The sequence below is a fragment of the Chiloscyllium plagiosum genome, unplaced genomic scaffold, assembly GCF_037043375.1.
Source record: "Chiloscyllium plagiosum isolate Xiang-an unplaced genomic scaffold, Cpla_swu_hap1 HiC_scaffold_1, whole genome shotgun sequence".
NCBI lineage: Eukaryota > Metazoa > Chordata > Chondrichthyes > Orectolobiformes > Hemiscylliidae > Chiloscyllium > Chiloscyllium plagiosum.
In genome coordinates, this window is record NW_028270139.1 from 96,988,563 (window position 1) to 97,015,119 (window position 26,557).

Here is a 26,557-nt window from a genome sequence, read left to right on the forward strand (position 1 = left end):
GTTAGAAGCTAGCAAATAAATATGAATGAATAAATTAATAAATGATTGTCACATAGCTTTTCACTATAAAATACTTAATTTGTTGCCATAATCTGGCACCATTTTGATAGTTTAAGAATATGAGAGAACAATGGGACATCTCCTCGGCATTGGCGTATGGACCCCTTCCTGATGAAAGATAGTAAATTTGTAAAGTACTTCTCTCAAGAATTTAAAACTTTTTTAGAAATTAATTTAGGTACAGCTAGCAATCCATCAATGATGTGGGAGACCATCAAAGCTTACACGCGAGGTTTGATCATCTCATACTCAGCGACCCAGAAAAAATTAAAGGGAGAACAACAGCGTCTGCTCGAACCTCGCTTAAAAGCAGCTGAAACAGCATATGCTGATAGACCTATTATCAAATTGCAAAGGATTACGGCCCTTAGGACAGCTCTAAACACCACGCTTACCCAAATGGTTAAGAGGGAAATATTATTTGCAAAACAAAGGTTATATGAATTTGGCGACAAACCGGGTAGATACTTAGCATTTCTTGCAAAGGAAAAAAAGGCCCCTCAGACTATCACGTCTATCAAGGACAGTACGGGTATTTTGACTCACGATCATAAAAGGATTAACGCAATCTTTAGAAAATTTTATTCTGATTTATATAAATCGCAGAATTATGAAGACAGGACTAGGAGGATGCAATCATTTTTTAAAAATTTGACTTTTCCGGACCTAACTCCGGAACAGGTATCGGTCTTAAATGCTCCCCTAACAGTCCAAGAAATACTTGACGCAATCAGGCAACTTCAGAGCGGTAAAGCACCTGGCCCAGATGGTTTTCAAGCTGAATTCTATAAAGAATTTACAAGAATATTGGCTGGTCCACTTATGGACATGTATAACTACGCATACAGTCAGGGCTGTCTCCCGCCTTTGTTGAAAGAGGCAAATATCTCTCTTATCCTTAAAAAAGGAAAGGATCCAGAAGACTGTGCGTCATACAGACCAATATCCTTGCTAAATGTAGATTTTAAAATCCTTTCTAAAACGTTAGCATTGAGACTAGAAAGGGTATTGCCACATATCATAAAGGAGGATCAGACGGGGTTTATTAAGGGCCGTAGATCATCCAATAATATTAGAAGGGTTTTGAATATGATTCAAGCCTGTCATCAGGGAAAGATACCAGGAGTAGTAGTCTCATTAGACACGGAAAAGGCATTCGATAGGGATGAATGGTCACATTTGTTTTACACATTGGAAAGGTTTGGTGTTGGAAAGGTGTTTACCAAATGGGTCTCAACATTGTATAGTGATCCCAAAGCAGTTGTGGTTACCAATGGATTAGGCTTGGATAGCTTCAGTGTGGAAAGGGTCTGCCGTCAGGGATGTCCTCTCTCGCCATTCTTATTTACACTAATAATTGAACCACTAGCAGAAGCTATACAGGCTGATCCTAATATAACGGCCCCGAGGATTGGTACAGGTAAACATAAAATTACCCTTTATGCAGATGATGTTCTTCTATTCCTCAGTAATCCTCTGATGTCCGTACCTTGCTTAATCCAAGTTATTAATACATTTAGCGCATTCTCAGGCTATAAAATTAATTTCTCAAAATCGGAGGCTATGTCAATGGGTGGTCTTGCTATGATACCCCACTTAGTGGACGGATCCCACTTTCCCTTTCGGTGGTCCCTGGAGGGTTTCTTATATTTAGGCATTTTTATTACCCCATTTATACAAGGCTAACTTTGTGCATTTACTGGAAAGGATAAGGCAGGACCTCCAGCGATGGGGAAACCTTCCAATTTCCTGGCTGGGTAGAATAGCACTAATTAAAATGAATGTCCTGCCCCGTCTCCTATACCCTATGAGAATGCTTCCGGTGATGCTGCCAAGGCTGGCACTACGTAAATTATATGGCTGTTGGGTTCCTTTATCTGGAATCATAGATGGCCCCTCATTAAGCTGAAGAAGCTACAGCTTTCACAGGCAAGGGGAGGATTGGACTTCCCAGATTTTAGGAAATATCAGTTAAGTTCCCTATTAAGTTACATAGCTGATTGGGTCTTGTCTGACCCGCAATCAATCTGGCTGGACATCGAGGCTTCTCAAGTAAAATGCCCACTTATTAATCTTTTATTTTCAGACAAGAGGAAAATCATTACGGATCACTGTAAAAACCCGATAATACTAAACACAATTAAAGCTTGGAATATAATGCGGCAAAATGAGGGCAACTCACATAAAGCATCCCCCTATGCTCCGATAGTGGGAGCATGGGGATTTCAACCAGGGGTTACAGATGCCACTTTTAAACTCTGGAGATCCAGGGGTATCTCATGTTTAGGGGACCTATTTAAAGAAGGGGTCCTGATGTCTTTTGAACAGCTGCGTCAGAAATTCGGATTACCTAATGGAGACCTCTTTTGATACTTCCAAATTCGAGATTACATACAGAAGACGACTACGTTATTAGATAATCTTTATAAATCAGATAGAGAATATAGAGTGCTATGACCAATGGGGGTATCTTCCGTCATTTATCATTTACTACATGATGAAGTATCGGGAGATATGGACAATCTGCTTAAAACATGGGATCAGGATTTGGGACTAGAAATCCCTATAGAAATGTGGAATGACATTTGGGAAAATGCCAGAAGAATCACCATCTGCAACAGAACTCAGGCTATCCAGCTGAAGATACTTCATAGGGCCCATATAGCACCAGATCGATTGGCAAAATTTAAGGCAGGAGCATCTCAATGTGTCCCAAATGTAAAATAGAGGTGGGCACTCTTGTACATTGCCTATGAACCTGTCATAAGATCCGTAGATACTGGACTAAAGTAGCAAGTACCCTGACAGAAATTTTAGGAACGGAAATTAAAGTGGACCCTGTATCTCTCCTTTTGGGCTTTTCGAACTTACCCTCCCTGGATATGGACAGGGAAGAGATTATTTTCTATTCTCTCTTTCTGTGCAAGGAAAAATATTTTGGTAAACTGGGTGGCTGAGGGCCCCCCTGGACTTTCAAATCGGCACAGATTAATTATGGAATGTATTCCCCTTGACTTCCTTACAAATATGGTGCACCGAAAGACTGAATTATTTCATAAAATATGGCAGCCCTTCTTGAATGATATAAATACAGATATTTCGGCTATCCTAACAAGGGATTTTATTTAATTGAGATTGCGAACCTGGCTGGTCCGGGGCCCCTTGGGAGAGGAATCCCGCACGAATACGGGTTTTGTTATATTTGATGTTAACACATTCCGAGCATGTATCTCACTATCCAATTTCTGTGTTATCCGTTGTTTTTTTTTTCTTTCTCTTATTTGAATAATGTAAGAAACTTAATTATACACTCTGGTTAGTTGTAGGTTAGATTAGTAGTTAGTTGAGTTTTTTTTCTCTGTATTTTTCTTTTGTTAAATTTTGGTTATTATTTATTTAAGATTTAATTGTATATCAATGTTTATACTTGAGAGTTTTTTTTATTTTTGTAAACTTGTAAAAATGTTAAATTTCTAATAAAAATATTTATAAAAATAGAATATGAGAAAATGAAAAGATTTATTTTAAAAAGAAGTCCATGAACTTATGATTTCTGAGCTGGCTCAGAACCACCACCATCTCACCAGACCCAACTAACATTGAAGTCGCCAATCGTCAGGCGCCATCTTTTGGTGCTGAGCCAATTCACATTCACCATTAACCAAAATAGTAGATAAAGAAAGAAGAATGAGAGAAAATTAAAAAAAAGAAAACTAAACATGGATAGTAAATGCTTTTACAAGAGTAATAAAAGGAAAAGAGTTATTAAAGTGATGATTCCTAATAAGTTGAGACTGGGGAATTAACAATAAATAGCAGAGACACTTAACAAGTATTTTGTGTAGAAACCACAAAAGGAATAGTAGAAAATCAGATAATCTGGATCTAAACTCTTCAGTCCTGCCACATCCACTCATGACTAGTGTATACCATCCACAAGATGCACTGCAAAAATTCATCAGGCTCCTTCGGCAGTACCTTCCAAACCCATGACCAATACCAACTAGAATGATAAAGGGCAGCAGAGACATGCAGCACCACTAACTGCAATTTCCCCTCCAGGCCACTCACCATCCTGACATAGACATATATAACCATTCCTGCAGTGTCGCTGGGTCAAAATCTTAGAACACTTTTCCTCAAAGCATTTTGGACCTACATACACCAAATGGACTCCAATGGTTCAAGAAGGAAGCTCACTGCCACCTTGGCAAGGGTTACTGGTGAGGAACAATAAATCCCAGCTAAGTGAGTGATGCCCACATCACAATTAAAAGAAAAGAATTGTTGTCAGGGCCCATTGACAGTAAGCTGTTTAATTGACCTCCACCAGTCACTTCCTTCTTGAACTGTTGAAGCGCATTTGATGTAAATTGACGACCCAAAAAGCTTTGAGGGAAAGTGTTCCAGGATTCTGTTTCAGTGACACTGAAGGAATGGTGATGTATTTCCATGTCAGGTTGGTGAGTCGCCTGGAGGGGAACTTGCAGATGGTGGTGTTTCATGTCAACAGACCCTGACAACATTCCGATAATAGTACTGAAGACCTGGGCTTCAGAACCTGCGAATCCCCTAGCCAAGCTGTTCTAGTACAGTTACAATACAAGCATCTACTCGACAATGTGGGAAACTGCCCAGGTATGTCATGTACATAGAAAGCAGGACAAATCCAGCACAGCCAATTACCGTACTATCAGTCTACTCTCAATCATCAGTAAAGTAATGGAAGGTGTCATCAAAAGTGCTATCAAGCACCACCTGCTCAGCAATAACCTGCTCAGTGACACCCAGTTTGGGTTCCGCTGTGGCCACTCAGCTAAAAACCTCATTACAGCCTTGGTTCAAACATGGACAAAAGAACTGAATTCCAGAGAGTGAAGTTAGAATGACACCAAGGCTGCATTCAACCAAGTGTGGCATCAAGGAGTTCTAGCAAAACTGGAATCAATGGGTATCAGGAGGCAAACTCTCCACTGGTTACAGCTATACCTGACACATAGGAAAATGTTCATGCTTGTTGGTTGTCAATCACCTCAGTTCCACGACATCACTGCAGGAGTTCCTCAGGGTTGTGTCCTAGGTCCAGCCATCTTCAGCTGCTTCATCAATTACCTTCCCTCCATCATTAGGTCAGAAGTGGGATGTTTGTGCAATGATGATTGCATAGTTGTTCAGCACAATTCACAACTCCTCAGATACTGAAACAGTCCATGTCCAAATGCATCAAAATCTGGACAATATTCAGGCTGGGGTTGATAAGTGGCCAAGTAACATCTGTGCCACATAAATGCCAGGCTATGACCATCATCAAAAAGAGACAATCTAACCGAAATCCCTTGATATTCAAACTTGTTAACATCACTGAATCCCCCACTATCAATATCCTGGGGATTCTCATTGATCAGAAACTCAACTGGACTCATCAGATAAACACAATGGCTACAAGACCAGGTCAGAAGCTAGGAATACTGCGGTAAGTAACTCACTTTCTGACACCACAAATTGTATCTGTCATCTATAAGGCACAAGTCACAGTGTGATGGAATACTCTCCACTTGCCCGAATGAGTGCAGCTCCAATAACACTCAACATGTTTGACATGATCCAGAACAAAGCAGCCTGCTTGATTGGCATCACATCCACAAGCATCCACTCCCTCCACCACCAATGCTTACAAGCAGCAGTGTGTAATACCTCCAAGATGCACTGCAGAAATTCAAAGATTCAGACAGCTCCTTCTAAACCGACAACCACTTTCATCTAGAAGGAAAAGGCCAGCAGATATATGGGAACATCATCATCTTCACGTTCCCCTCCAAGCACCCAACATCCTGATTTAGAAATATATTGCCATTCCTTCACTGTTGCCGGGTCAAATTTCTGAAATTCCCTTCCTAAGGGCATTGTGGATCAACATACAGCAGGCGGACTGCAGCAGTTCAAGAAGGCAGCTCACCACCCCCGTCTCAAGGGCAGTTTGGGACAGCCAATAAATGCTGATCAGCCAGCGATGTTCACATCTCACAAATAAAAGGGAAAAAAAACATGCCTGGATGTGGCAGAACTGCAGATCTTTGATTTGATCCATTGAAAATTAATGCTGTTCGGCATACAAATAGTCCCATTTCACCAAGTTGATGCCTCTTTATTTTATGTATGCTATGTATAACTCCTAATATGTCCTCCTACACCCTTCATTGAATCAAGGCTAATCCCTTGGCTTGATTGTAATGGTCATTTAGGAAAAATACTGGGTCATGAGCTTACAGATTGAATACAATTTTCTTGATAGTCCACAGTGCCTCATGGATGTTTTGAGTTTTGAGTTGTTAGATCTGTTCAAAGTTAATCCCACTCAACACTATGGTAACTCCACACAACATGATGGAACAAAGCTAATGTTTCAAATCATCAGAACTGAAATGAAGTGTGGAGGGGACAGTTTTTCAGCAATAGTGGGGTGAAGAGGGGTTTGGAGTGCTGGGGGAGAAAGGAAATTGATAGTTCAGATTAAGTGATTGGAATGTGGGAATGGCAGAACAATGGCGTGTATAACTGTTCATGTACTTTACGACCTTCTGGGCTTAATATTGAGTTCAACACATTCAAATTGTGAACTCATTCCTTTCCTTGCTTTTAGCTTTGTCCTCTCTCCCCTTCCCCCACCCCAGTGGGACTATCTGTTCTTTCCAATCCGGCAGTTAGACACACCATTGTTCTGCCACATGTCAATCACTTAGTTTGAGTTATCAACACCCTTTCTCCCCCAGCACTTCCCTTCCCCAAACTATTACAAAATGCTGCCCCGTTCACACTTCACTTCACCTTGGATGAGGAGTTTTCTAGACTCAAAACATTGGCTTGTTTTCTCTCCATGTTTGCTGCCTGACCTGCTGTGATTCTCAGCACTTTTTGCTTTCACAACATGATGGAAGGAATTTTCAACATGTAAATGGGACTTTGTCACCATTAGGACAGTGCATCTGTGACAAGTAAATTGGTGAGGATGAGGTTAAGTAGGTTTTTACCCTCTTGTTGATTCCCTCACCTGCTGCCGCAGATTTAATTCAGGATTTGGCTAGCTCAATCAGTCATGATGCTTCTAAGCCACTTTTGATGATGGACATTGAAATCCTCCACCCACAGTAAATTCTGTGCCCTTGCCAATCTCAGTGTTTCTTCCAACTGGTGTTCAAAATTAAGGAGGACTGATTCATTATCCAGGAATGAGCAACTGGGCTATGGTACCGGCTAATCAGAAACATGTTTGTTTGCCTCAATGCCAATGAGTCTTCGTGGGGTCTGGAGCCAATGTTGAGTTCTTCCAAAGCAACTGTCTCCTGTGTGTCGACATACCAAGGGGTGGCGACGTTACCTTCTGGAGCATTAAGGTAAGGAATGATATTGTGAATAAAGTATGGTTCTGTGAACATGACTAGGTAAAGCTGATGGTTTACTTATCTCCGGCATTTCTTCGGGATATCTGGTCGGCATGGACGGGTTGGACTGAAGGGTCTGTTTCAATGCTGTACATCTCTATGACTCTCTGACTCCATGGCATTGCTCTGCCATATTTGACATAAACCCTCAGATGTTCATAAGTAGAACTTGGCACATTATTGACATTTTCTATCATTGGTCAATGTTGAGTGTCCATCTAGTTTCATATTCCTTTTCTTAGGTTTTGTAGCAGTTAGTTGTAGGCCAGACCTACTAAGCTCCAGATTTATTAATTGAATTCAAGTCTCACCATCTGACCCAGAAGTCCCAAGTGCATGAGCCTCGAAGTCTGGATTACTAGTCCTGTGATATTACCACAATGCTATTGCTTCCCCTACATGACCTCTTCTCTTCTGAGCATTTCTTTGCTTCGAAGAGGCTAAAAGCAGTAATACATTATAGAAACAGAACATTCGTCACTAGTTGGTGAGTGCCCAGAAAAAAGCGATTGAATATTTAATCAGGTCAAACCAAAGTTGATTAGCTCCCATTAATAAAAGTCACTATATTTATAAGAATATCAGATTAGGGTTCAATCATGGGAATTATTTGGTGCTATTTCAGATAATATTTCAGTGCACATTATTGTGTGCCAATCAGACCTGTGTTTATACATCCTGAATTAGCCAAGAAATTTTCTGAACTTTGGGAGTGGGGGCCATGCAATATCCAAATGCAGATTCAAATTTTCACAGGCTCAGTGTCTTTCAGGTACATGCACCTAATTAAACTCCCTGATATATTTGGAATGCACAGTATTTAAGAAGTTAAGAGCAAAACAGAAACCTCAACACTATGAATAGAAAAGAATGTGTTGACTCTCCCAATCAAAACTAAGATATTTATTCTTCAGTAAATGCCCCATTAAATGAAGCATGCAAGTTGGTCTAACTAATCAAGTACAGATAATTGTTCCTACCTGTTATTTGGAATATTTGAGTGAACCTTAATAGCGAGATCTGTTATGCATTCTTCATCATCACCACAGTCTTTGGAAAATGGAATCTGCACAAGTAGTTTTAATGGAAAATTGAATTGCATGCATAAATAATTCAACATTGAATAAAATCTAAGATTTCCCCATGGACTTACAAAAAACTCCTTGGACCTTGTTGTGTAGGCATCAACGCTAGGACCAACTTCAGTATTTTTGGGAGCAAAGTCTAAACGTAGACTAAGTGGGTTCACAACATCAATTTTTTCCTAGTTGGGAAAAAATTAGAACACAAGTTAACTAAAATACATCTGGCAATGTATGGAACATACACTGCAATTGCACAAATGTAATATGTCTGAGCTAAAATTAATTGTAATTGCTCACAAAAATGTTTTGCTATAAAGTTGTTTTGTAATACTGCTCCAATTTATTTAACCCTCATATAGGCAAACAAACAGGTTCTTGTGGTGCAATGGTAGTGTCGATAAAGAATGGTGCTGGAAAAGCACAGCAGGTCAGGCAGCATCCGAGGAACAAGAATGTCTACGTTTCTTCAGGACACTGCAGTGGTAGTGTTCTTACCCCTGAGCCAGGAGGCCCAGATTTCAGATCCATGTGTTTCAGAAGTTTGTCACAATATTCCTGAATAAGTTGACTAGAAAATATGTGTAAGCAATTGACCAGCCATGATAGGTGGTCCTCAAATTACGAACATCAAACTTATGAATAATATCCCATATTAATATTAATTTATTTTGAAGATCCTACATGCAAATATTTGCTTATACTTATAAATAGCTACTTTATTGTGTACTGCTTTGTGTTCTGACTAGCATGCAAACTGACTTACTAAGATATTCAAGAACCCAGAAAATGAAGAGACTGACATATTCTCCAAATTTTGACAGATAATTGAGCATCATACTTACATTGACATAAAAGTTAAATATGTTGCATTTTTCCAGTTTATCAACTGAAATGTCATTTTGTATTTCCCGCATATGATTTGTTTGAAACAATGCTCGTGAAGTAGCATGAGATGACTTGAGACTCATATCAAACGTTGCATTGTACCTAATATCTGTAGAGTTGGAAAAGAAATATTTTTAAAAAGGCATTTCTCTGCAGACTAACCATGATAAATTAATGTTACTGTTGTTTCAAACAGATAACAGTACAGCACAGCACAGGAACAGCCCTTTCACCCCACCATTTCTGTGCCAACCATGCCAGCCATTCATTTGTTATATATTTTTTTGAAAACATTTTTACTCTTTTACAAAAAGAAATTTAAAAAATGCAAAGGTACAGAAAAACAGAAATAATACAACTTTATTATATTACAATAACATTAACAATAAACTACCTACACTCTACAGGATACAATAGTCTCATAATTACTTAATTCAAGTTAAATTAAAATGAAATGAAACTAAATTACAAATAAATTAAATTAAATTACATTATTCCACTTGCTGCACTTCCACTGAAGCTCTCGTCCATGGCAGCAACAGTTATTATACCCACATTTACTAGGCCTCCTCCCCCTGGGGTCCTTGGACCTTTATATACAGCCCTCACGTCTATATAAAGGCCCTAATGAGTACCACCAATGGATTCATGTCTATATAATTTAGAAAGGGCCACCACATCTTATAAAATTGCTCTGTTCTATGATGCATCACATTTGGAAGATAGTCTTGGGGGGACGAACTCCAGCACGAGTCTGCGTCACCCTGCAAGACCTGGGGGTTTTTCTGATATCCAGTTCATTCGAATGTTCTTCCTTGCATAATGTGTAAGGATGTTAAATAACCTCTTCCCGTGTTCACCCAGAGAGGGCAGATTCAGTAATCCCAAAAGCCGGGATATCAGATCTGCCTTAACTTCAATTCCCAGGATTTTCTCAGCTCATTCACTATGGCATCCAATATCCACAAGTCTTGTAGCAGGACCAAAACAATGTGTAAGGGTGCCTGATTTTATATTTGGGACATCCTGGAGAAAATCCTTTCTTAAACTTTGCTAACCTCTCTGGTGCCATATGGGTCCTATGAAGGATCTTGAATTGTATAGCTTGTGCTTTATTGCATATTGAAATTTTCTTCATCTTCTCATGCTGGCCATTCTAAACTAATCTCATCTATGTGCACATGGTCTGTAACCCTCTATTCCCTACCTGTTCATGTGTCTGTCTAAATGCCTCTTATCATCCCCTGTCAGAACATTCCAACCAACTACAGCTCTCTGTGTAAAAAAAAACTAGCCTTGCACATACTCTTTAAACTTTCTCCCTCTCACCTTAAATTTCTGCTCTCTAGTATCCAGATATCTGAAGCCCTTCCTACTGCATTAGCTCTTTAGCCGCCAATTCAACAGCGTTGTTGATATCCCTTTTGTTCTTCCTTCCAACAAATATTTCCTGCTTTTAAAATTTAACTTCTTCCAATTTGGACAAGGTCATTGGTGGAATCTTCCCAGCGACTGACTGATAAAGGGCATAAGCAAGAAAGATGGGAAAATAGAGTGATATCGACAGGAAGGAGATCTTGGTGTCAAGGGAATAAAGTTCCTCGCCAGTGAATGGTGAGATGCTTATTTGTAACTATTGCATGGATTAGCAAGTTATTATTAGTTAATCTTGCCTTATTTAAATGTAGTTTCCAATTCTCCCACCATTAGATGGCGACAATTGCTGACTTGAAAGTCAGAGCAGTAACTTGACTACTTAGTGTTCTGCATGCTCCTCTGGATCCTCATCTTGGACAACAGTCTCCAACATCCAAGGCCACTCTCCATGGACAGACATACACCACCTTCTACTGTCTGCGGCATCAGATACATACCAGATTTACCATACCATCCTGGCACATTTCCAATCTGCTTACAATACATTTCTGCCCTTCAATACTATTCGCTGAATTGTACCTATCATTGGAATACTGTGTGCAGGCACAAGCACCAAACCTTTGGATTGGACTAGGATGTAACTCAAAGCTTGCTTTCTCTCTTAGTGGTCACTTTCTTCGTACCTACTTGGTATTTGCAATATATCTTCCTTGACTTGCTTCATTGTCCTTTGTCTATCACCCTCACCTTGACCTCTTTCCACCTATCACATTTCCAACTCCCCTCCTCCAAGTCCCTCCTCCCTACCTTTTATCTTCTCCTGCTGAACACTCTCTGCTCATTCCTGAAGAAGGGCCTGTGCCCGAAACGTCGAATCTCCTGTTCCCTGGATGCTGCCTGACCTGCTGTGCTGTTCCAGCAATAAAGTTTCATCATTGTCCTTTGTCCCTCAGTCAGAGCTTACAGGCTCCCAGTACTTCTGTCATGACTTGCTTTGTAACAGACACAAAGCCAGTCATCATGGTGGTCAGCAGTGATCAGTTCAAGGTGGTACATGCTTCTGGATGGTACCATTCTATGTCAATCTCACACCTCAACCATTTGCTGGCAGTGTACACCGCAAATACACTCCATATGCATGAACTAAATGGTCACGTCTAAAAGTCTAAGGGGAGTAGTCTTTGGTCAAGTCAGAAGATCCCAGCACAGTAAGTCAGGGGTAACCTCCAGTATCAGTCCAGAGGCTTGGACACAGTCAGCCCAGAGTGTCCAATACAACCAATCTGTGAAGACAACCAAAAATATAAAGAGGGTGAACATAATCTTTGAAGGTAAACTTGCAAATAGTATCAGATGGACAGCAAGAGCTTCTTTAAATATATAAGAAAGAATTGAGAAGCCAAAGTGAACATAGGCCTTGTAGGGAATGAGGCTGGGGAAATAATAGTGGGGCAACAGGAAACGGCAGGGGAGTTGAATAAGTATTTTGCATTAGTCTTCACAGTAGAAAATATGATTCACATTCCAAAATTACAAAATAATAATGGAGGAGAGGAAATAAATACAATATCAATCACTAAAATGAAAGTACTAGGGAAACATATAGGGCTAAAGATCATTATGGAAATATGTTGCTGGAGAAGCGCAGCAGGTCAGGCAGCATCTAGGGAACAGGAGAATCGACGTTTCGGGCATTAGCCCTTCTTCAGGAATGAGGAAAGTGTGTCCAGCAGGCTAAGATAAAAGGTAGGGAGGAGGGACTTGGAGGAGGGGCGTCGGAAATGTGATAGGTGGAAAAAGGTCAAGGTGAGGGTGATAGGACAGATTGGGGTGGGGGCGGAGAGGTCGGGAAGAAGATTGCAGGTTAGGGAGGCGGTGCTGAATTTGATGGATTTGACTGAGACAGGCTGGGGGGAGGGGAAATGAGGAAACTGGTGAAATCCGAGTTCATCCCTTGTGGTTGGAGGGTTCCTAGCCGGAAGATGAGGCGTTCTTCCTCCAAGCGTCGTTTCGCTGTGGTCTGACGATGGAGGAGTCCAAAGACCTGCATATCCTTGGTGGAGTGGGAGGGGGAATTGAAATGTTGAGCTACAGGGTGGTTGGGTTGGTTGGTCCGGGTGTCCCAGAGGTGTTCTCTGAAACGCTCCGCAAGTAGGCGGCCTGTCTCCCCAATATAGAGGAGGCCACATCGGGTACAGAGGATGCAATAGATGATATGTGTGGAGGTACAGGTGAATCTGTGGCGGATATGGAAGTTTCCTTTGGGGCCTTGGAGGGAGGTGAGAGGGGAGGTGTGGGCGCAAGTCTTGCACCTCCTGCGGTTGCAGGGGAAGGTGCCGGGAGTGGAGGTTGGGTTGGTGGGGGGTGTGGATCTGACGAGGGAGTCACGGAGGGAGTGGTCTTTACGGAATGCTGATAGGGGAGGGGAGGGAAATATATCCTTGGTGTGGGGTCCGTTTGGAGGTGGCGGAAATGACGGCGGATGATGCGCTGTACATGGAGGTTAGTGGGGTGGTAGGTGAGGACCAGTGGGGTTCTGTCCTGGTGGCGGTTGGAGGGGCGGGGTTCAAGGGCGGAGGATCGGGAAGTGGAAGAGATGCGGTGGAAGGCATCGTCGATCACGTCGGGGGGGAAATTGCGGTCCTTGAAGAAGGAGGCCATCTGGGATGTGCGTTTTTGGAACTGGTCCTCCTGGGAGCAGATGCGGCGGAGTCGAAGGAATTGGGAGAATGGGATGGCGTTTTTGCAGGGGGCCGGATGGGAGGAGGTGTAGTCCAGGTAGCTGTGGGAGTTGGTCGGTTTGTAGTAGATGTCCGTGTTGATTCGGTCACCTGAGATGGAAATAGAAAGGTCGAGGAAGGGGAGGGAGGAATCTGAGACTGTCCAGGTGAATTTGAGGTCGGGGTGGAAGGTGTTGGTGAAGTGGATGAACTGTTCCACCTCCTCGTGGGAGCACGAGGCGGCGCCGATACAGTCATCGATGTAGCGGAGGAAAAGGTGGGGGGTGGGGCCAGTGTAGTTGCGGAAGATGGATTGTTCCTCCTCCCTATCTTTTATCTTAGCCTGCTGGAACCAAGTCCCTCCTCCCTATCTATCATCCGCCGTCATTTCCGCCACCTCCAAACGGACCCCACCACCAAGGATATATTTCCCTCCCCTCTCCTATCAGCATTCCGTAAAGACCACTCCCTCCGTGACTCCCTCGTCAGATCCACACCCCCCACCAACCCAACCTCCACTCCCGGCACCTTCCCCTGCAACCGCAGGAGGTGCAAGACTTGCGCCCACACCTCCCCTCTCACCTCCCTCCAAGGCCCCAAAGGAAACTTCCATATCCGCCACAGATTCACCTGTACCTCCACACATCTCATCTATTGCATCCTCTGTACCCGATGTGGCCTCCTCTATATTGGGGAGACAGGCCGCCTACTTGCGGAGCGTTTCAGAGAACACCTCTGGGACACCCGGACCAACCAACCCAACCACCCTGTAGCTCAACATTTCAATTCCCCCTCCCACTCCACCAAGGATATGCAGGTCTTTGGACTCCTCCATCGTCAGACCACAGCGAAACGACGCTTGGAGGAAGAACGCCTCATCTTCCGGCTAGGAACCCTCCAACCACAAGGGATGAACTCGGATTTCACCAGTTTCCTCATTTCCCCTCCCCCCAGCCTGTCTCAGTCAAATCCATCAAATTCAGCACTGCCTCCCTAACCTGCAATCTTCTTCCCGACCTCTCCGCCCCCACCCCAATCTGTCCTATCACCCTCACCTTGACCTTTTTCCACCTATCACATTTCCGACGCCCCTCCTCCAAGTCCCTCCTCCCTATCTTTTATCTTAGCCTGCTGGACAAACTTTCCTCATTCCTGAAGAAGGGCTAATGCCCGAAACGTCGATTCTCCTGTTCCCTAGATGCTGCCTGACCTGCTGCGCTTCTCCAGCAACACATTTCCATCTCTGATCTCCAGCATCTGCAGACCTCATTTTCTCTTTAAAGATCATTATGCCCCATCCCAGGCAATTCAATAAAACTTCTACAGTGATAGTGAAGGTATTGGTACTAATCATTCAAGAATCTTCAGATTCTGGAAAAGTCCCAGAAGACTGGATAAATGCCAATATAACACCTTTATTGAAAAAAGGGGAGGTGATAAAAAAATAGGTAATTATGTCTCAGTTAGCTTAACCTCTGTTAATGGTAAAATGGTATAGATTGTAATAGAAGATGCAATCGCACAGCATTTAGAAATATATAATATGATCAAGCAGAGTCAGCGTGGCTCCATGAGGGGAAAATCATGCCTGACAAATTTCTTTTTAGATTACTTACAGTGTGGAAACAGGCCCTTCGGCTCAACAAGTCCACACCGACCCTCCGAAGAGCAACCCACCCAGATCCATTCCCCTATATTTACCCCTTCACCTAACACTGTGGGCAATTTAGCATGACCAATTCACCTAACTTGCGCATCTTTGGACTGTGGGAGGAAACCGGAGCACCCGGAGGAAACCCACGCAGACACAGGGAGAATGTGCAAACTCCATACAGACAGTTGCCTGAGGCAGGAATTGAACCTGGGTCTCTGGCGCTGTGAGGCAGCAGTGCTAACCACTGTGCCACTGTGCCGCCCCATAACTTATAATTCTTATGATTCTTTCAGAAAGTAAAAGGCAGGGTGGATAAAGGGGAAACAGGGGTGAAATATATTTGGATTTTCAGAAGGCAATAGATGAGGTATCACATATTAGGCCACTTAATCAGATAAGAGCCAAAGGTGTTGGCGGTAGTATATTAGCATGGATATAGGATTGACTAACTAAATAATTAAGTGCAAGAAGTTGGGAAAAAAAAGGGGTATTTTTAAGATGGCAACCTGTACCTGTTGGAGTTGCTTACAATATATATGAATAACTTGCATGAGGAAAACGAATGCACGATAACCAAGTTTGCAGATTATATAAAATTAGGTCAGAAGTGTAGCAGCCTGCGACTGCTCAAGTGAAATAAAAATCATTTGGAGGGGAAGCAGAAATACAGGCACAAGTGAGGACTGCAGATACTGGAAATCAGAGTCTAGATTAGAGTGGTGCTGGAAAAGTACAACAGGTCAGGCAGCATCTGAAGAGCAGGAAAATCAATGTTTCGGGCAAAAGCCCTTCATCAGGAATGAAGCAGGAAAAAACGTCAATTTTCCTGCTCCTTGGATGCTGCCTGACCTGCTGTGCTTTTCCAGCACCACTCTAATCTGGACTCTGATTTCCAGTATTTGCAGAGAGAGAGAGTCAACTTGTGAAGTGAGGAACAGACTGAACAACTTGTCAGACCAGGCGAAAGTGAAGGTGAGGACTGCAGGTGCTGGAGATCAGAGTCAAGAGTGTGGTGTTGGAAAAAAGCAGCAGGTCAGGCAGCATCTGAGGAGCAGGAGAATAGAGTTTCAGGCAAAAACCCTTCAAAAACTTGTCAGACCAGCAAAGTAATGAGTATCTGGGAAGTAATTCAAGTTTCTAAAGAATCGGATAGTTAGGATTAGAATTTTTAAAAGTGTAAAGTTTAACTCTTAACCTTTGATTTCTTTAAATAAAGTTGTGACTTGGTTCATTTACTGCAGACTCCTGCTACGTATTCCTTTTCTACATGCCAAGGTGCCTGGGTAAATTAATATTGTGTACACTGATTGAGGAGTCTGCAGGGTCTTAGAGGCACCCTATTCCAGGCACTAGAAGGCAAGTGGTGAGAATGACCTATGAGTAGAAATATGTAAGAATGGGCAGTAACTTGGCAGATGGACTATCATGTGGGAAAATGGGACATTATACATTTTGGCAGGAAGAATGGAGTTGCTGAGTATTATTTAAACGGCGACAAACTGTGAAAGCTACAGCATCGAGGGATTTGGGAGTCCTTGCCCATGAATCTCACAAAGCTAGAATTCAAGTTCAGTGGCTAATGGGGAAGGCAAATGGAATGTTGGCCTTTATTTCAAAAGGAATGGAGTATGCAAGTAGGGAGGTTTTGTTAAGACTGTATAAGGCACTAGTCAGACCACACTTGGAATGGTATGAACAGTTTTAAGCCTCTTATTTAAGGAAAGATATATTAGCATTGGAAGGAGTCCATAGAAGATTCACTTGGCTGATCCTTGGTAAGAGGAGAGGTTGAGTAAGTTGGACCTGTACTCATTGGTATATAGAAGAATGGGCGATGACCTTACTCAAATATACAAAATGTGGAGGTGTTGGACTGGTGTGAACAAAGTTAAAAATTACACAACACCACCAGGTTATAGTCCAACAGGCTTATTTGGAAGTACAAGCTTTCGGAGCGCTGCTCCTTCATCATGTAGCTAGTGGAACAGGGTCATAGGACACAGAATTTATAGTAAAAGATCAAAGTATCATACAATTGACACAATGTATTGAATATGTTAATACGTCATGTCAGTTGTATGACACTTTGGTCTTTTACTATGAGCTCTGTGCCCTATGATCCTGCCTCACTAGCTACATGATGAAGGGACAGCGCTCCGAAAGCTTGTACTTCCAAATAAACCTGTTGGACTATAACTCAGTCTTGTCAGATTAGATGCTGAAAGGTTGTTTCCTCTTATAGGTTTGTCTCGCCCCAGAGGACTTAATTTCAGAGTAAGGAATCACCCAATTATTTCTTCTTTCAGAGACCAGTGAATTTGTAGAATTCTTTATCACAGAGTTGTATGGGCTATTTTGTTAAATAAAGTTAATGCTGAGATCGATTTTTTAATCGGTAAAGGAACCAAGGCTTATGGGGAAAAGGCAGGAAAATGAAGTTGAAGGCTTCCAGGTCATTAAATGTTATCATTAAATGGCATAGTAGACTTAATGGGCTCAGTGGCCCGCCTCTGCTCCCATATCTTCTGTCTTTGGAATCATTTTTAATTATGAATCCCAAATAGGGTGAGTGTGCAGAACCTACGATAGGACTGTATGACATATGAGCTATTTGAGCATCCAAATGAAATTTTGGTTTGGAGGTCTGTGTGGTGGCTCCCAAAAGAACAACCATTTAACCAACATCCAAATTGGTTATGAATTCTTGCTAAACTAGAAATTATAAATATGCAATAATAAAATCAAATCAATAGATAAAATAAACTCTGAAAATCCAATAGGAAATGTCCCACGCTTCCGTCCTATCTCAGATAGTTAATAAGTAGAAACCCATGAAGAATCATGGGAAAGTAAGTTGAGGTTATGGTGTGACACTGCCATGACTCAAATAGAACTTTAGGACCATGCTAATTTTGCTGTTAGTGTAAATATGGTTATATAAAATAAAATAACTGATATTGCTATAGTATATGACAGTTTATCTAATAAAAGTCGAACATCATTTAACGATTCTTACTGATTGATGATACTGAGTTTTCTGGTTTGATCGTTGCTTGGAAACATATTTTGACTTTGCCACAAATTAGCTGGTTTCCATTGATCTGACAAGTTTTGTTTAAAATTGACAATTTGGTTGGCTCAAACACCACTGTAAACCTTACAGTTGCAATGCTTCGTGACCTGTAAAAGTAGTAAAAACTCTGTTATACATTGTGGTTATCAATACTTAAATGGCAAAGCAGTATCAATTAAATTACAAAATGCAGACTGGGTGACCATCTGTGTTGGGTCTGCAAAAACGACCCTGAGTTTGCAGTTGCCTGCACACCATTGTGTTCCCACACCAACATTTCTGACACAGGCCTGGTGCAATATGTTCCAGTGAGCCTTCCTGCAAGCTCAAAGAACAGTATCTCATTTTCTGCGTGGAAACCTCTGGGACCTCATATCGACTTCTTTTCTTCATTCATTTATGGAATGAGGACATCACTGATTAAGCATTTAGTACCCATCGTCAATTACTCAAAGGACTGTGAGGAGTCAACCACATTACTGTGGGCTTGGAGTCACATGTAGGCCAGACCAGGTAAAGCTGCAGTTACTCTTAAAGAAATTAGTGAACCAGACAAGCTTTTCCTGACAACTGGTTTCATGATCATCATTAGACTTTTAACTTTAGATTTTAAAAAATTGAATTCAAAATCCATTATCTGCCATGGCAGCATTCAAACCCAGGTCTCTAGAATAACAGTCCAGTGATAATACCACTAACGTTAATAAGTTCAATACCTTTAGAGTTTGATTTCATCCTTCCATGTATTGACCCACCTCACACTCAGTCCGGTGATGACACGGGTTGTTTTTATCATAGTCACCCATTCTCACATACTCCCAGACCCATTATCACATAGTATAAGTTACATTCAGTACAGCTGACCCATTATCTCCTACTCTTAGTTCTTATTACTTATTCAGTTCTTTTTTTATCTGTCCTGGCCTGCTGTCGATAATCTCCTTGTTTACCTATCTCTTTTCATGTCTCTCTCTGCTCTATCACAACCTCTCCGTTTACCTCTACTCTTTCCACCCAAGCCCCGAGACTGAAATCCCACTTTTTTTCCCAGCTGCTGATAGTTCTGATGAAGAGACACTGAACTTGGAGTTAACTCATCTTTCGTTTTACAGATACTCGTTCAGATCTTCAGCACCTGCAGTTCTTTGTTTTGCTATATCGATTAACTCAGAGCACGTACAATTGCCCAATCTGGATAGTCTCTCCATTGACCTTCATAACTGTTTTTCTTGCAAGCTGAATTTATATCAAAACATTAAATCAAACATCTAAGATAATCGCAAACAGCAATAACAGTTTATGATGGCAAAACAATAATGTGATTTTGTCCCTTAACTCTGCACAAATTTATTTTCAGGTTATGGACAGCATTGATTAAGGCAGAGTTCATGTTCATTCTTAATTATTCCACATTCCCCGTGAAAAGTTAAAGTCCTTGTAATACTGTCATGCCTGCATGGTACTATGTGAGAAATTTCAGGATGTCAACTCATCAACAGTGAAGGAATTACTCCTCACCTCCATGGCATAGAAGTATCTGACATGATAAGAACCTATAGATAATGGTTTCCCATGACTTTGTCCCTCATGTATATCTCCAGTTATTTCAGTTATCTTAAGTCAGTTGAGACAGTGCATCCAGTAAATCTAATTTTGCCTTCACAAGGATTGTATGATGATTGCTTCCACCAATCCTATTGCAGATAGGTATACACAGGACAGTTTGGTTGGTGAGAAGGAAGTATGTAACTTCCTTGCTTTGGTTCTTCTGCTATTTTCTGTCTGTTTGTTCTAGTAGATACATCCTTCAGGACATGGCCAGCTTAGTTGGTGTACTACTGAGGTATCTTTGGTGACTGATATTTATGTCTACTGACTAAACTATATTATGTACCACACCCGTGCATGCCTTACATCTTCAAGTGATGTTTAACAGCGAGATTTTGTGATCTTAGGCCATTCGGCCCATCAAATCTGCTCTGCCACTCAATCATGGCTGATAAATTTCTCAACCACATTCTCCCAGTTTCTCCCCTTGATTCCTTTGACAATCAAGAACCTATCTATCTCAGTCTTAAATACACAAAATGACCTGGCTCCCACAGCCTTCTGTGGCAATTAATTCCATAAATTTACCACTCTCCAGCTGAAGAAGTTTTGCCTTATCTCCTTTCTAAAAGGTCTTCCCTTTACTCTACGACTGTGCCCTTAGGTCCTTGTATCTCTTAACAATGGAAACATCTTCCCAACATCCACTCTGTCCAGGCCATTCAGTACTCTGTAAGTTTCAATTAAACTCCCCCCTCATCCTTCTAACCTCCATCGACTATAAACCCAGAGTCCTCAAATGTTCCTCATATGTTAAGCTTTTCATTCCTGGGACCATCCTCATGGACCTCCTCTGAACATTCTCCAGAGCAGTACATCGTGCTCAGTGGTTAGTACTGCTCCCTCACAGCACCAGGGACCTAGGTTCGAGTCCAGCCACGGGCGACAGTATGTGTGGAGTTTGCACGTTCTCCCTGTGTCTGCGTGGGTTTCCTCCGGGTGCTCCGGTTTCCTTACACAGTCCAAGGATGTGCAGGTCAGGTGAATTGGCCGTGCTAAATTGCCCATAGTGTTAGGTGCATTAGTCAGAGGGAAATGGGTCTGGGTGGGTTACTCTTCGGAGGGTCGGTGTGGACTTGTTGGGCCAAAGGGCCTGTTTCCACACTGTAGGGAATCTAATCTAATCTAATCCTTTCTGAGATATGGGGTCCAAAACTGCACACAATACTCCAAATGTGGTCTGACCAGAGCGTTATAGAGCCTCGGAAGTAGAAACCATTGTGTGCCTACATATGTCGGATTAATGTTGCAACTGTGCCAGACACACTTGGGATGTTTATGAATCAGTCTGGAATGTCGAAACACATGATACTTTAAATGGCAGGTTGTGGTAAACTGATCCATGTGAGTAATTTTGCAGCTTGGAACTGCATCAAAACCAGAGGTCTGGGAGGTTTGGCTGGTGTTGTGATGTTCATTAGGGTGTAGTATTGTAGCCAGTCATCAAGTTCCTTAGACCTTAGGCAATTTGACTCTGCAGGGTTGAGCGGTCTGAAATTTCCTTGCAAGGTCACAGACATGAACCAGTGCCCAGTAGTTTACAAGCCCCTCCCAGGGGGATTATCAGTGGAGGGAGAGTGATACAGTAAAACTGCTGGGTGCCTTATCAGGTCAGTTCTCTGAGGAGATTGGCCACTGCGATATTTTATCAGCTGCAAATACACATGGAGCAAAATTACCTGCTCCAAGGAAGTAACAACTGGTTAATACAGAGGTTCAATTGGTGACACTACAGGGTTATGATGTTTTACTGGCTACTGATGTTTGGGATAGGAGGCTGCTAACTAATTGTAGGTAGTTTCTTGATGTCAGCTTTTACAGCTGGAGTCTCAGTGTCCCAATAAGGAGGTCTGCAATCTGGAGGGAGTGCCCCCCAGCTTCAACAAACTTCGTGAAGGAGTTTCCCCTGGTTTTTATTTATTTTTAAAACTATATGTCATAACAGTGAACACCTGTCATGGGGGCGCTGCTCAGGGTTCAGAGCTGTTGTTCCTCTGATTGAATCAAAAACATCAGGAGTCTTCCTTGCATCTAATACTAGACAATAGTTAGCTTGGACAGTTGGTTTGTGATGCAGAGTGACACCAGCAGTGTATGTTCAATTGCTGCCCTAACTGAGATTCACATGAATGACTCTCCCTTTCAACTTCTTGCCTAAGGCATGGTTACCCTCAGGTTAAGCCACCACCTCTGTAATAGAAAGCAGCCCTAAGGTGTGGTAAGACTATGGTAACTTTACCTTTTACTGGATACAGGAAGCTAGTACCCCAGTTTGGAGACTGCCAGACGTGGAATTATGGGGGCAATCCAGCTAATGAACCTACATATCCCTAGGATACTATGGGTGATTTTTAGCATGGCCAATCCACCTAACCTGCAGAGGTGTGTATTGTGGGAAGAAACCTGAGCACTTGGTGGAAACCCACACAAACACAGGGAGAATGTGTACTCTCCACATCGTCACCCAAGGCTGGGGTGGAACCTGAAAGAGTTAATTGATATCATGAGATAAGCTCCACCCCACAGGATGAAAAGGACTGTTCCTGGGAAGGTTAAGCAGTCCTTCAGTGCCAGGTCTGTATGAAAATGTTTCAGAAACAGTGATGTAACCTTACTGTTAGGTAGAAGCTGAAATCTTACCAAGGACTCCAATGTATCTCAGATATAATGCACTGTTAAGCAACATGTAATTCTGTTCATTAAAACTGAGCCTATTCTCTGCTGAAGATGGAATGTGGACCTCCTTTCCCACGTGGTATCAGCAAATTAGGCTAATACCAATAAAAAGGATTGTTGGTTGTAAGTCTACTTAAAGCAGCCCAAATGGTTCAGGTGAACATGACCAAGACATATGATGCCTGAACATCAATCCCAGGGGATCTCCACTATAAACCTTCTTCTCGTTCAAAATAGAACTACTGTTCACCACCACAGTCAGTTTCTTATCACTCACCAAATCTTCTTTCCAAATTGTTACTGTCCATTTTGTTCCAAGGTCTCTCATACATATATTAAACATTGAATTCATTGGAACATTTCATGAGAAAATGCACTGAAAAGTCTATGCACTCTCTATCTATGGCAAAATTCATTGTAAAAGTGTCAATATTTGCTCCTATAAATGGTATTGTGGTATTTCTGATGTGATTTTGCAGCTTTAAGAATTTTCAACAATGTGTTGAAACTCAGTCAATAATAAGTAAATAGTTCTCAAGTCATTTGGACATAGGGTTATGATATAAAATGGGAGATATTGATTCAACCTTCCATTATACACTAACTTCAATATAAAAAGTATTGAGGGAGAATATAATGGCATCAAGATAATACTACTCAAAGTCATAATGACCCCGGCCTGTTTAAATAGAACATAGAACATAGAAAAGTACAGCACAGAACAGGCACTTTGGCGCACGATGTTGTGCCGAGGTTTAATCCTAATGTAAAATATAATAACTTAACCTATGCACCCCTCAATTCACTGCTATCCATGTGTATGTCCAGCAGTCACTTAAATGTCCCCAATGACTGTGGTTCCACCACCTCAGCTGGCAACGCATTCCATGCATTCGCAACTCTCTCCGTAAAGAACCTACCTCTGAAGTCTCCTTTATAACTTCCTCCTAATATCTTCAAACTATGAGTCCTCATACCAGTCAATCCTGCCCTTGCTATTGATTCTATCTATTCCACTCATTATTTTGTGCACCTTAATCAGATCTCCTCTTTTCCTCCTTCTCTCCAGAGAGAACAGTCCAAGCTTATTCAACCTTTCTTCATAAGGCAAGCCCTCCAGTCCAGGCAGCATCCTGGTAAACCTTCTTTGCACCCTCTCCAAAGCCTCTGTATCTTTCCTATAGTAGGGCAACCAGAACTGGACACAATATTCCAAATGTGGTCTTACCAAGGACTTGTAGAGCTGCAGCAAAACCTTGCAGCTCTTAAACCTGATCCCCCTGTTAATGAAAGCCAAAACACCAAATGCTTTCTTAACAACCCTATCCACTTGGTGGCAACTTTGAGGGATCTATGTACTTGCACACCCAGATCCCTCTGTTCCTCAGAATCCTATCTTTAATCCTATATTCAGCATTCAAGTTCGACCTTCCAAAATGCATCACTTCGCATTTACCCAGGCTGAACTCCATCTGCCATTTCTCAGCCCAGCTCTGCATCCTGTACATGTCACGCTGCGGCCTGCAGTGACCCTCAATTCTATCGACGACATCTCCAACCTTTGTGTCATCTGCAAATTTACTAACCCACCCCTCAAACTCCTCATCCAAGTCATTTATAAAAACTACAAAGAGCAGAGGCCCAAGAACAGAGCTCTGCGGGACCCCACTCAACACTGACCTCCAGGCAGAATACTTTCCATCTACAACCACTCTCTGCCTTCTGGCAGCCAGCCAATTCTGACTCCAGATAGCCAAATCTCCCTGTATCCCATACTTCCTGATTTTATGAATGGGCCTACCATGGGGAATCTTATCAAATGCCTTGCTGAAGTCCATATACACCACACCAACTGGGTGACCTTCATCGACCTGTCTCGTCACCTCCTTAAAGAACTCAATAAGATTTGTAAGGTATGACCTGCCCCTCACAAAGCCATGCTGACTGCCTTTAATCACACTATGCTTGGCCAAATAGTCATCAATCCTATCCCTCAGAATTCTTTCCAAAACTTTGCTGACCACAGACGTAAGACTGACTGGTTTGTAATTGCCAGGGATTTCCCTATTACCCTTCTTGAAAAGAGGAACAACATTTGCCTCCTTCCAATCCTCCAGTACAATTCATGTGCAGGGTGAGGAGGTAAATATCCTCGCCAGCGGCTTCACAACCTCCTTTCTTGCTTCTCGGAGCAGCCTAGGATAAACCTAGTCTGGCCCTGGGTACTTATAAATTTTAATGTTTTCCAAAATGTCTAGTACTTCAACATCATCAATCTTGATCTGGTCAAGACTGTATCCCAGCTCCTCTAAGTTTTCATTTACAACAAGTTCCCTTTCCTTGATGAAAACCAAAGCAAAAAACCCATTTAGGGCTTTCCCTCTCTGTTCAGAGTCCATGCACAGGTTCCCTCCGCTATCCCTGATTGGCCCTACCTTCTCCCTGATCATTCTCTTATTCCTCTCATATGAGTAAAATGCCTTTGGGTTCTCCCTAATCCTTTCTGCCAAGCCGTTTTCATGCCCCCTCCTGGCTCACCTCAGTCCATTTCTGAATTGGTGTTCATGTATCCTGGTGGCTAGTTTTCTGCCTGTTTTTTCCAATGGGGTGTTTGTTTCAGTCCTTGCACGGTATTCTGTAAATGACTACATTGGACAAACAGGCAGAAACTAGCCACCAGGATACATGAACACCAACTAGCCACAAAAAGACATGACCCGCTCTCACTAGTATCCTCACATATGGATGAGGAAGGACACCACCTCGACTGGGATAACACATCCATCTTAGGACAAGCCAAACAAAGACACGCACGAGAATTCCTAGAAGCATGGCATTCCAACCGGAACTCTATCAACAAACACATTGAGTTAGACCCCATCTATCACCCCCTGAGAAAAGGAACAGGAAGTGACTTCACCACAAGAAATGACATCACCAACCCAAAGAAACCCAAACATATAAATAGAAAGCAGGAATTTTCAGCATTGCTATGCATGAGGTGCACTGAAGATGTTACCTAGTAAGGTAACAAAAGGTCTGGAAATGTACCTTGCAGCTCAGCGAGCAAATCTATATCCAAAACCTCAACCTGAGCTACAAATCTTCTCAAAACTTGATCAGACATCATATTCTATGGCCCTAATTACTCCTAGAAAATGCCATGGCACTTCTTCAAATAACATTTCAGAAATTGAAAAGAGTCATCAAGTCACCTACCAGAGTTGCACAACATTTCCAATGGATCCAATTGACAAGTCTGTGATGGTATCACCATTCAAATCCTTCTGCCCATCAATGGATAATCCAAAATATTGCAATTGATGGCTGATCTTTGAGGCTTGTATTCTCTAGAAACCAGATCAAAATACGTTTAGAATGTTTATTTGAAGATAGAATAGTATGATAGAAATAAAGGGTGCAATTTTATAGAATCATGGATAGTTTAGAGCATAGAAAAAGGTCACTTGGCCCATCATATATGTATCCTGTGAAAAATGAACCACCTAGTCAAATCCCACTTTCACTCATTTGCCCAGTAGTCCTGCAGCTTACATCACTTGAAGTCCCTATCCAGAAAGCTTTTAAATTAGTTATGTATTTCTATCTTTATTATCCTTCCTGCCGTGAGTTCCAGACCCCTACTTACCATGCCCCTCCACCTTCCCCCAACTCTTGGATGAAAAAGGTTGTCTTTATCTCCCCTCTTACTTTTCTACCAAAAACTTTAAATCAATCGCCCCCAGTCCCTGATGTTTCTGATGAAGCAATTAAGCCCTCTCATTCACTCTATCCAAGAACCTCACAATCTTGTATATGTCGATCAAATCTCCCCTGAGACACCTCTGTTCCAAAGTGTATGATTCCAATCAATCTAATCTTTCCTCATTGTTGCAATTTTTTGCAGACCTGGCAACGTCCTCATAGAACTTCTCTGTGCCTTCTCTGGTACACTTATGTTCTTTCTGTAATGAGATGAC

The 26,557-nt window shown here is 42.0% G+C and overlaps 1 protein-coding gene across 1 annotated transcript in view; it reads right to left on the reverse strand.

Annotated features, from left to right (window-relative positions):
• The window catches only part of LOC122549086 (integrin alpha-2-like), a 188,959-nt gene that overhangs the window by 46,323 nt on the left and 116,079 nt on the right, over positions 1-26,557 (reverse strand). The window contains exons 15-19 of the mRNA XM_087989312.1: positions 25,797-25,927; positions 18,237-18,400; positions 9,427-9,578; positions 8,653-8,763; positions 8,480-8,565 (exon numbers count right to left, since the gene is read on the reverse strand). Of these exons, the coding sequence (XP_087845438.1) occupies positions 8,480-8,565; positions 8,653-8,763; positions 9,427-9,578; positions 18,237-18,400; positions 25,797-25,927 (644 nt within the window). The remainder of the gene's footprint in view (positions 1-8,479; positions 8,566-8,652; positions 8,764-9,426; positions 9,579-18,236; positions 18,401-25,796; positions 25,928-26,557) is intronic.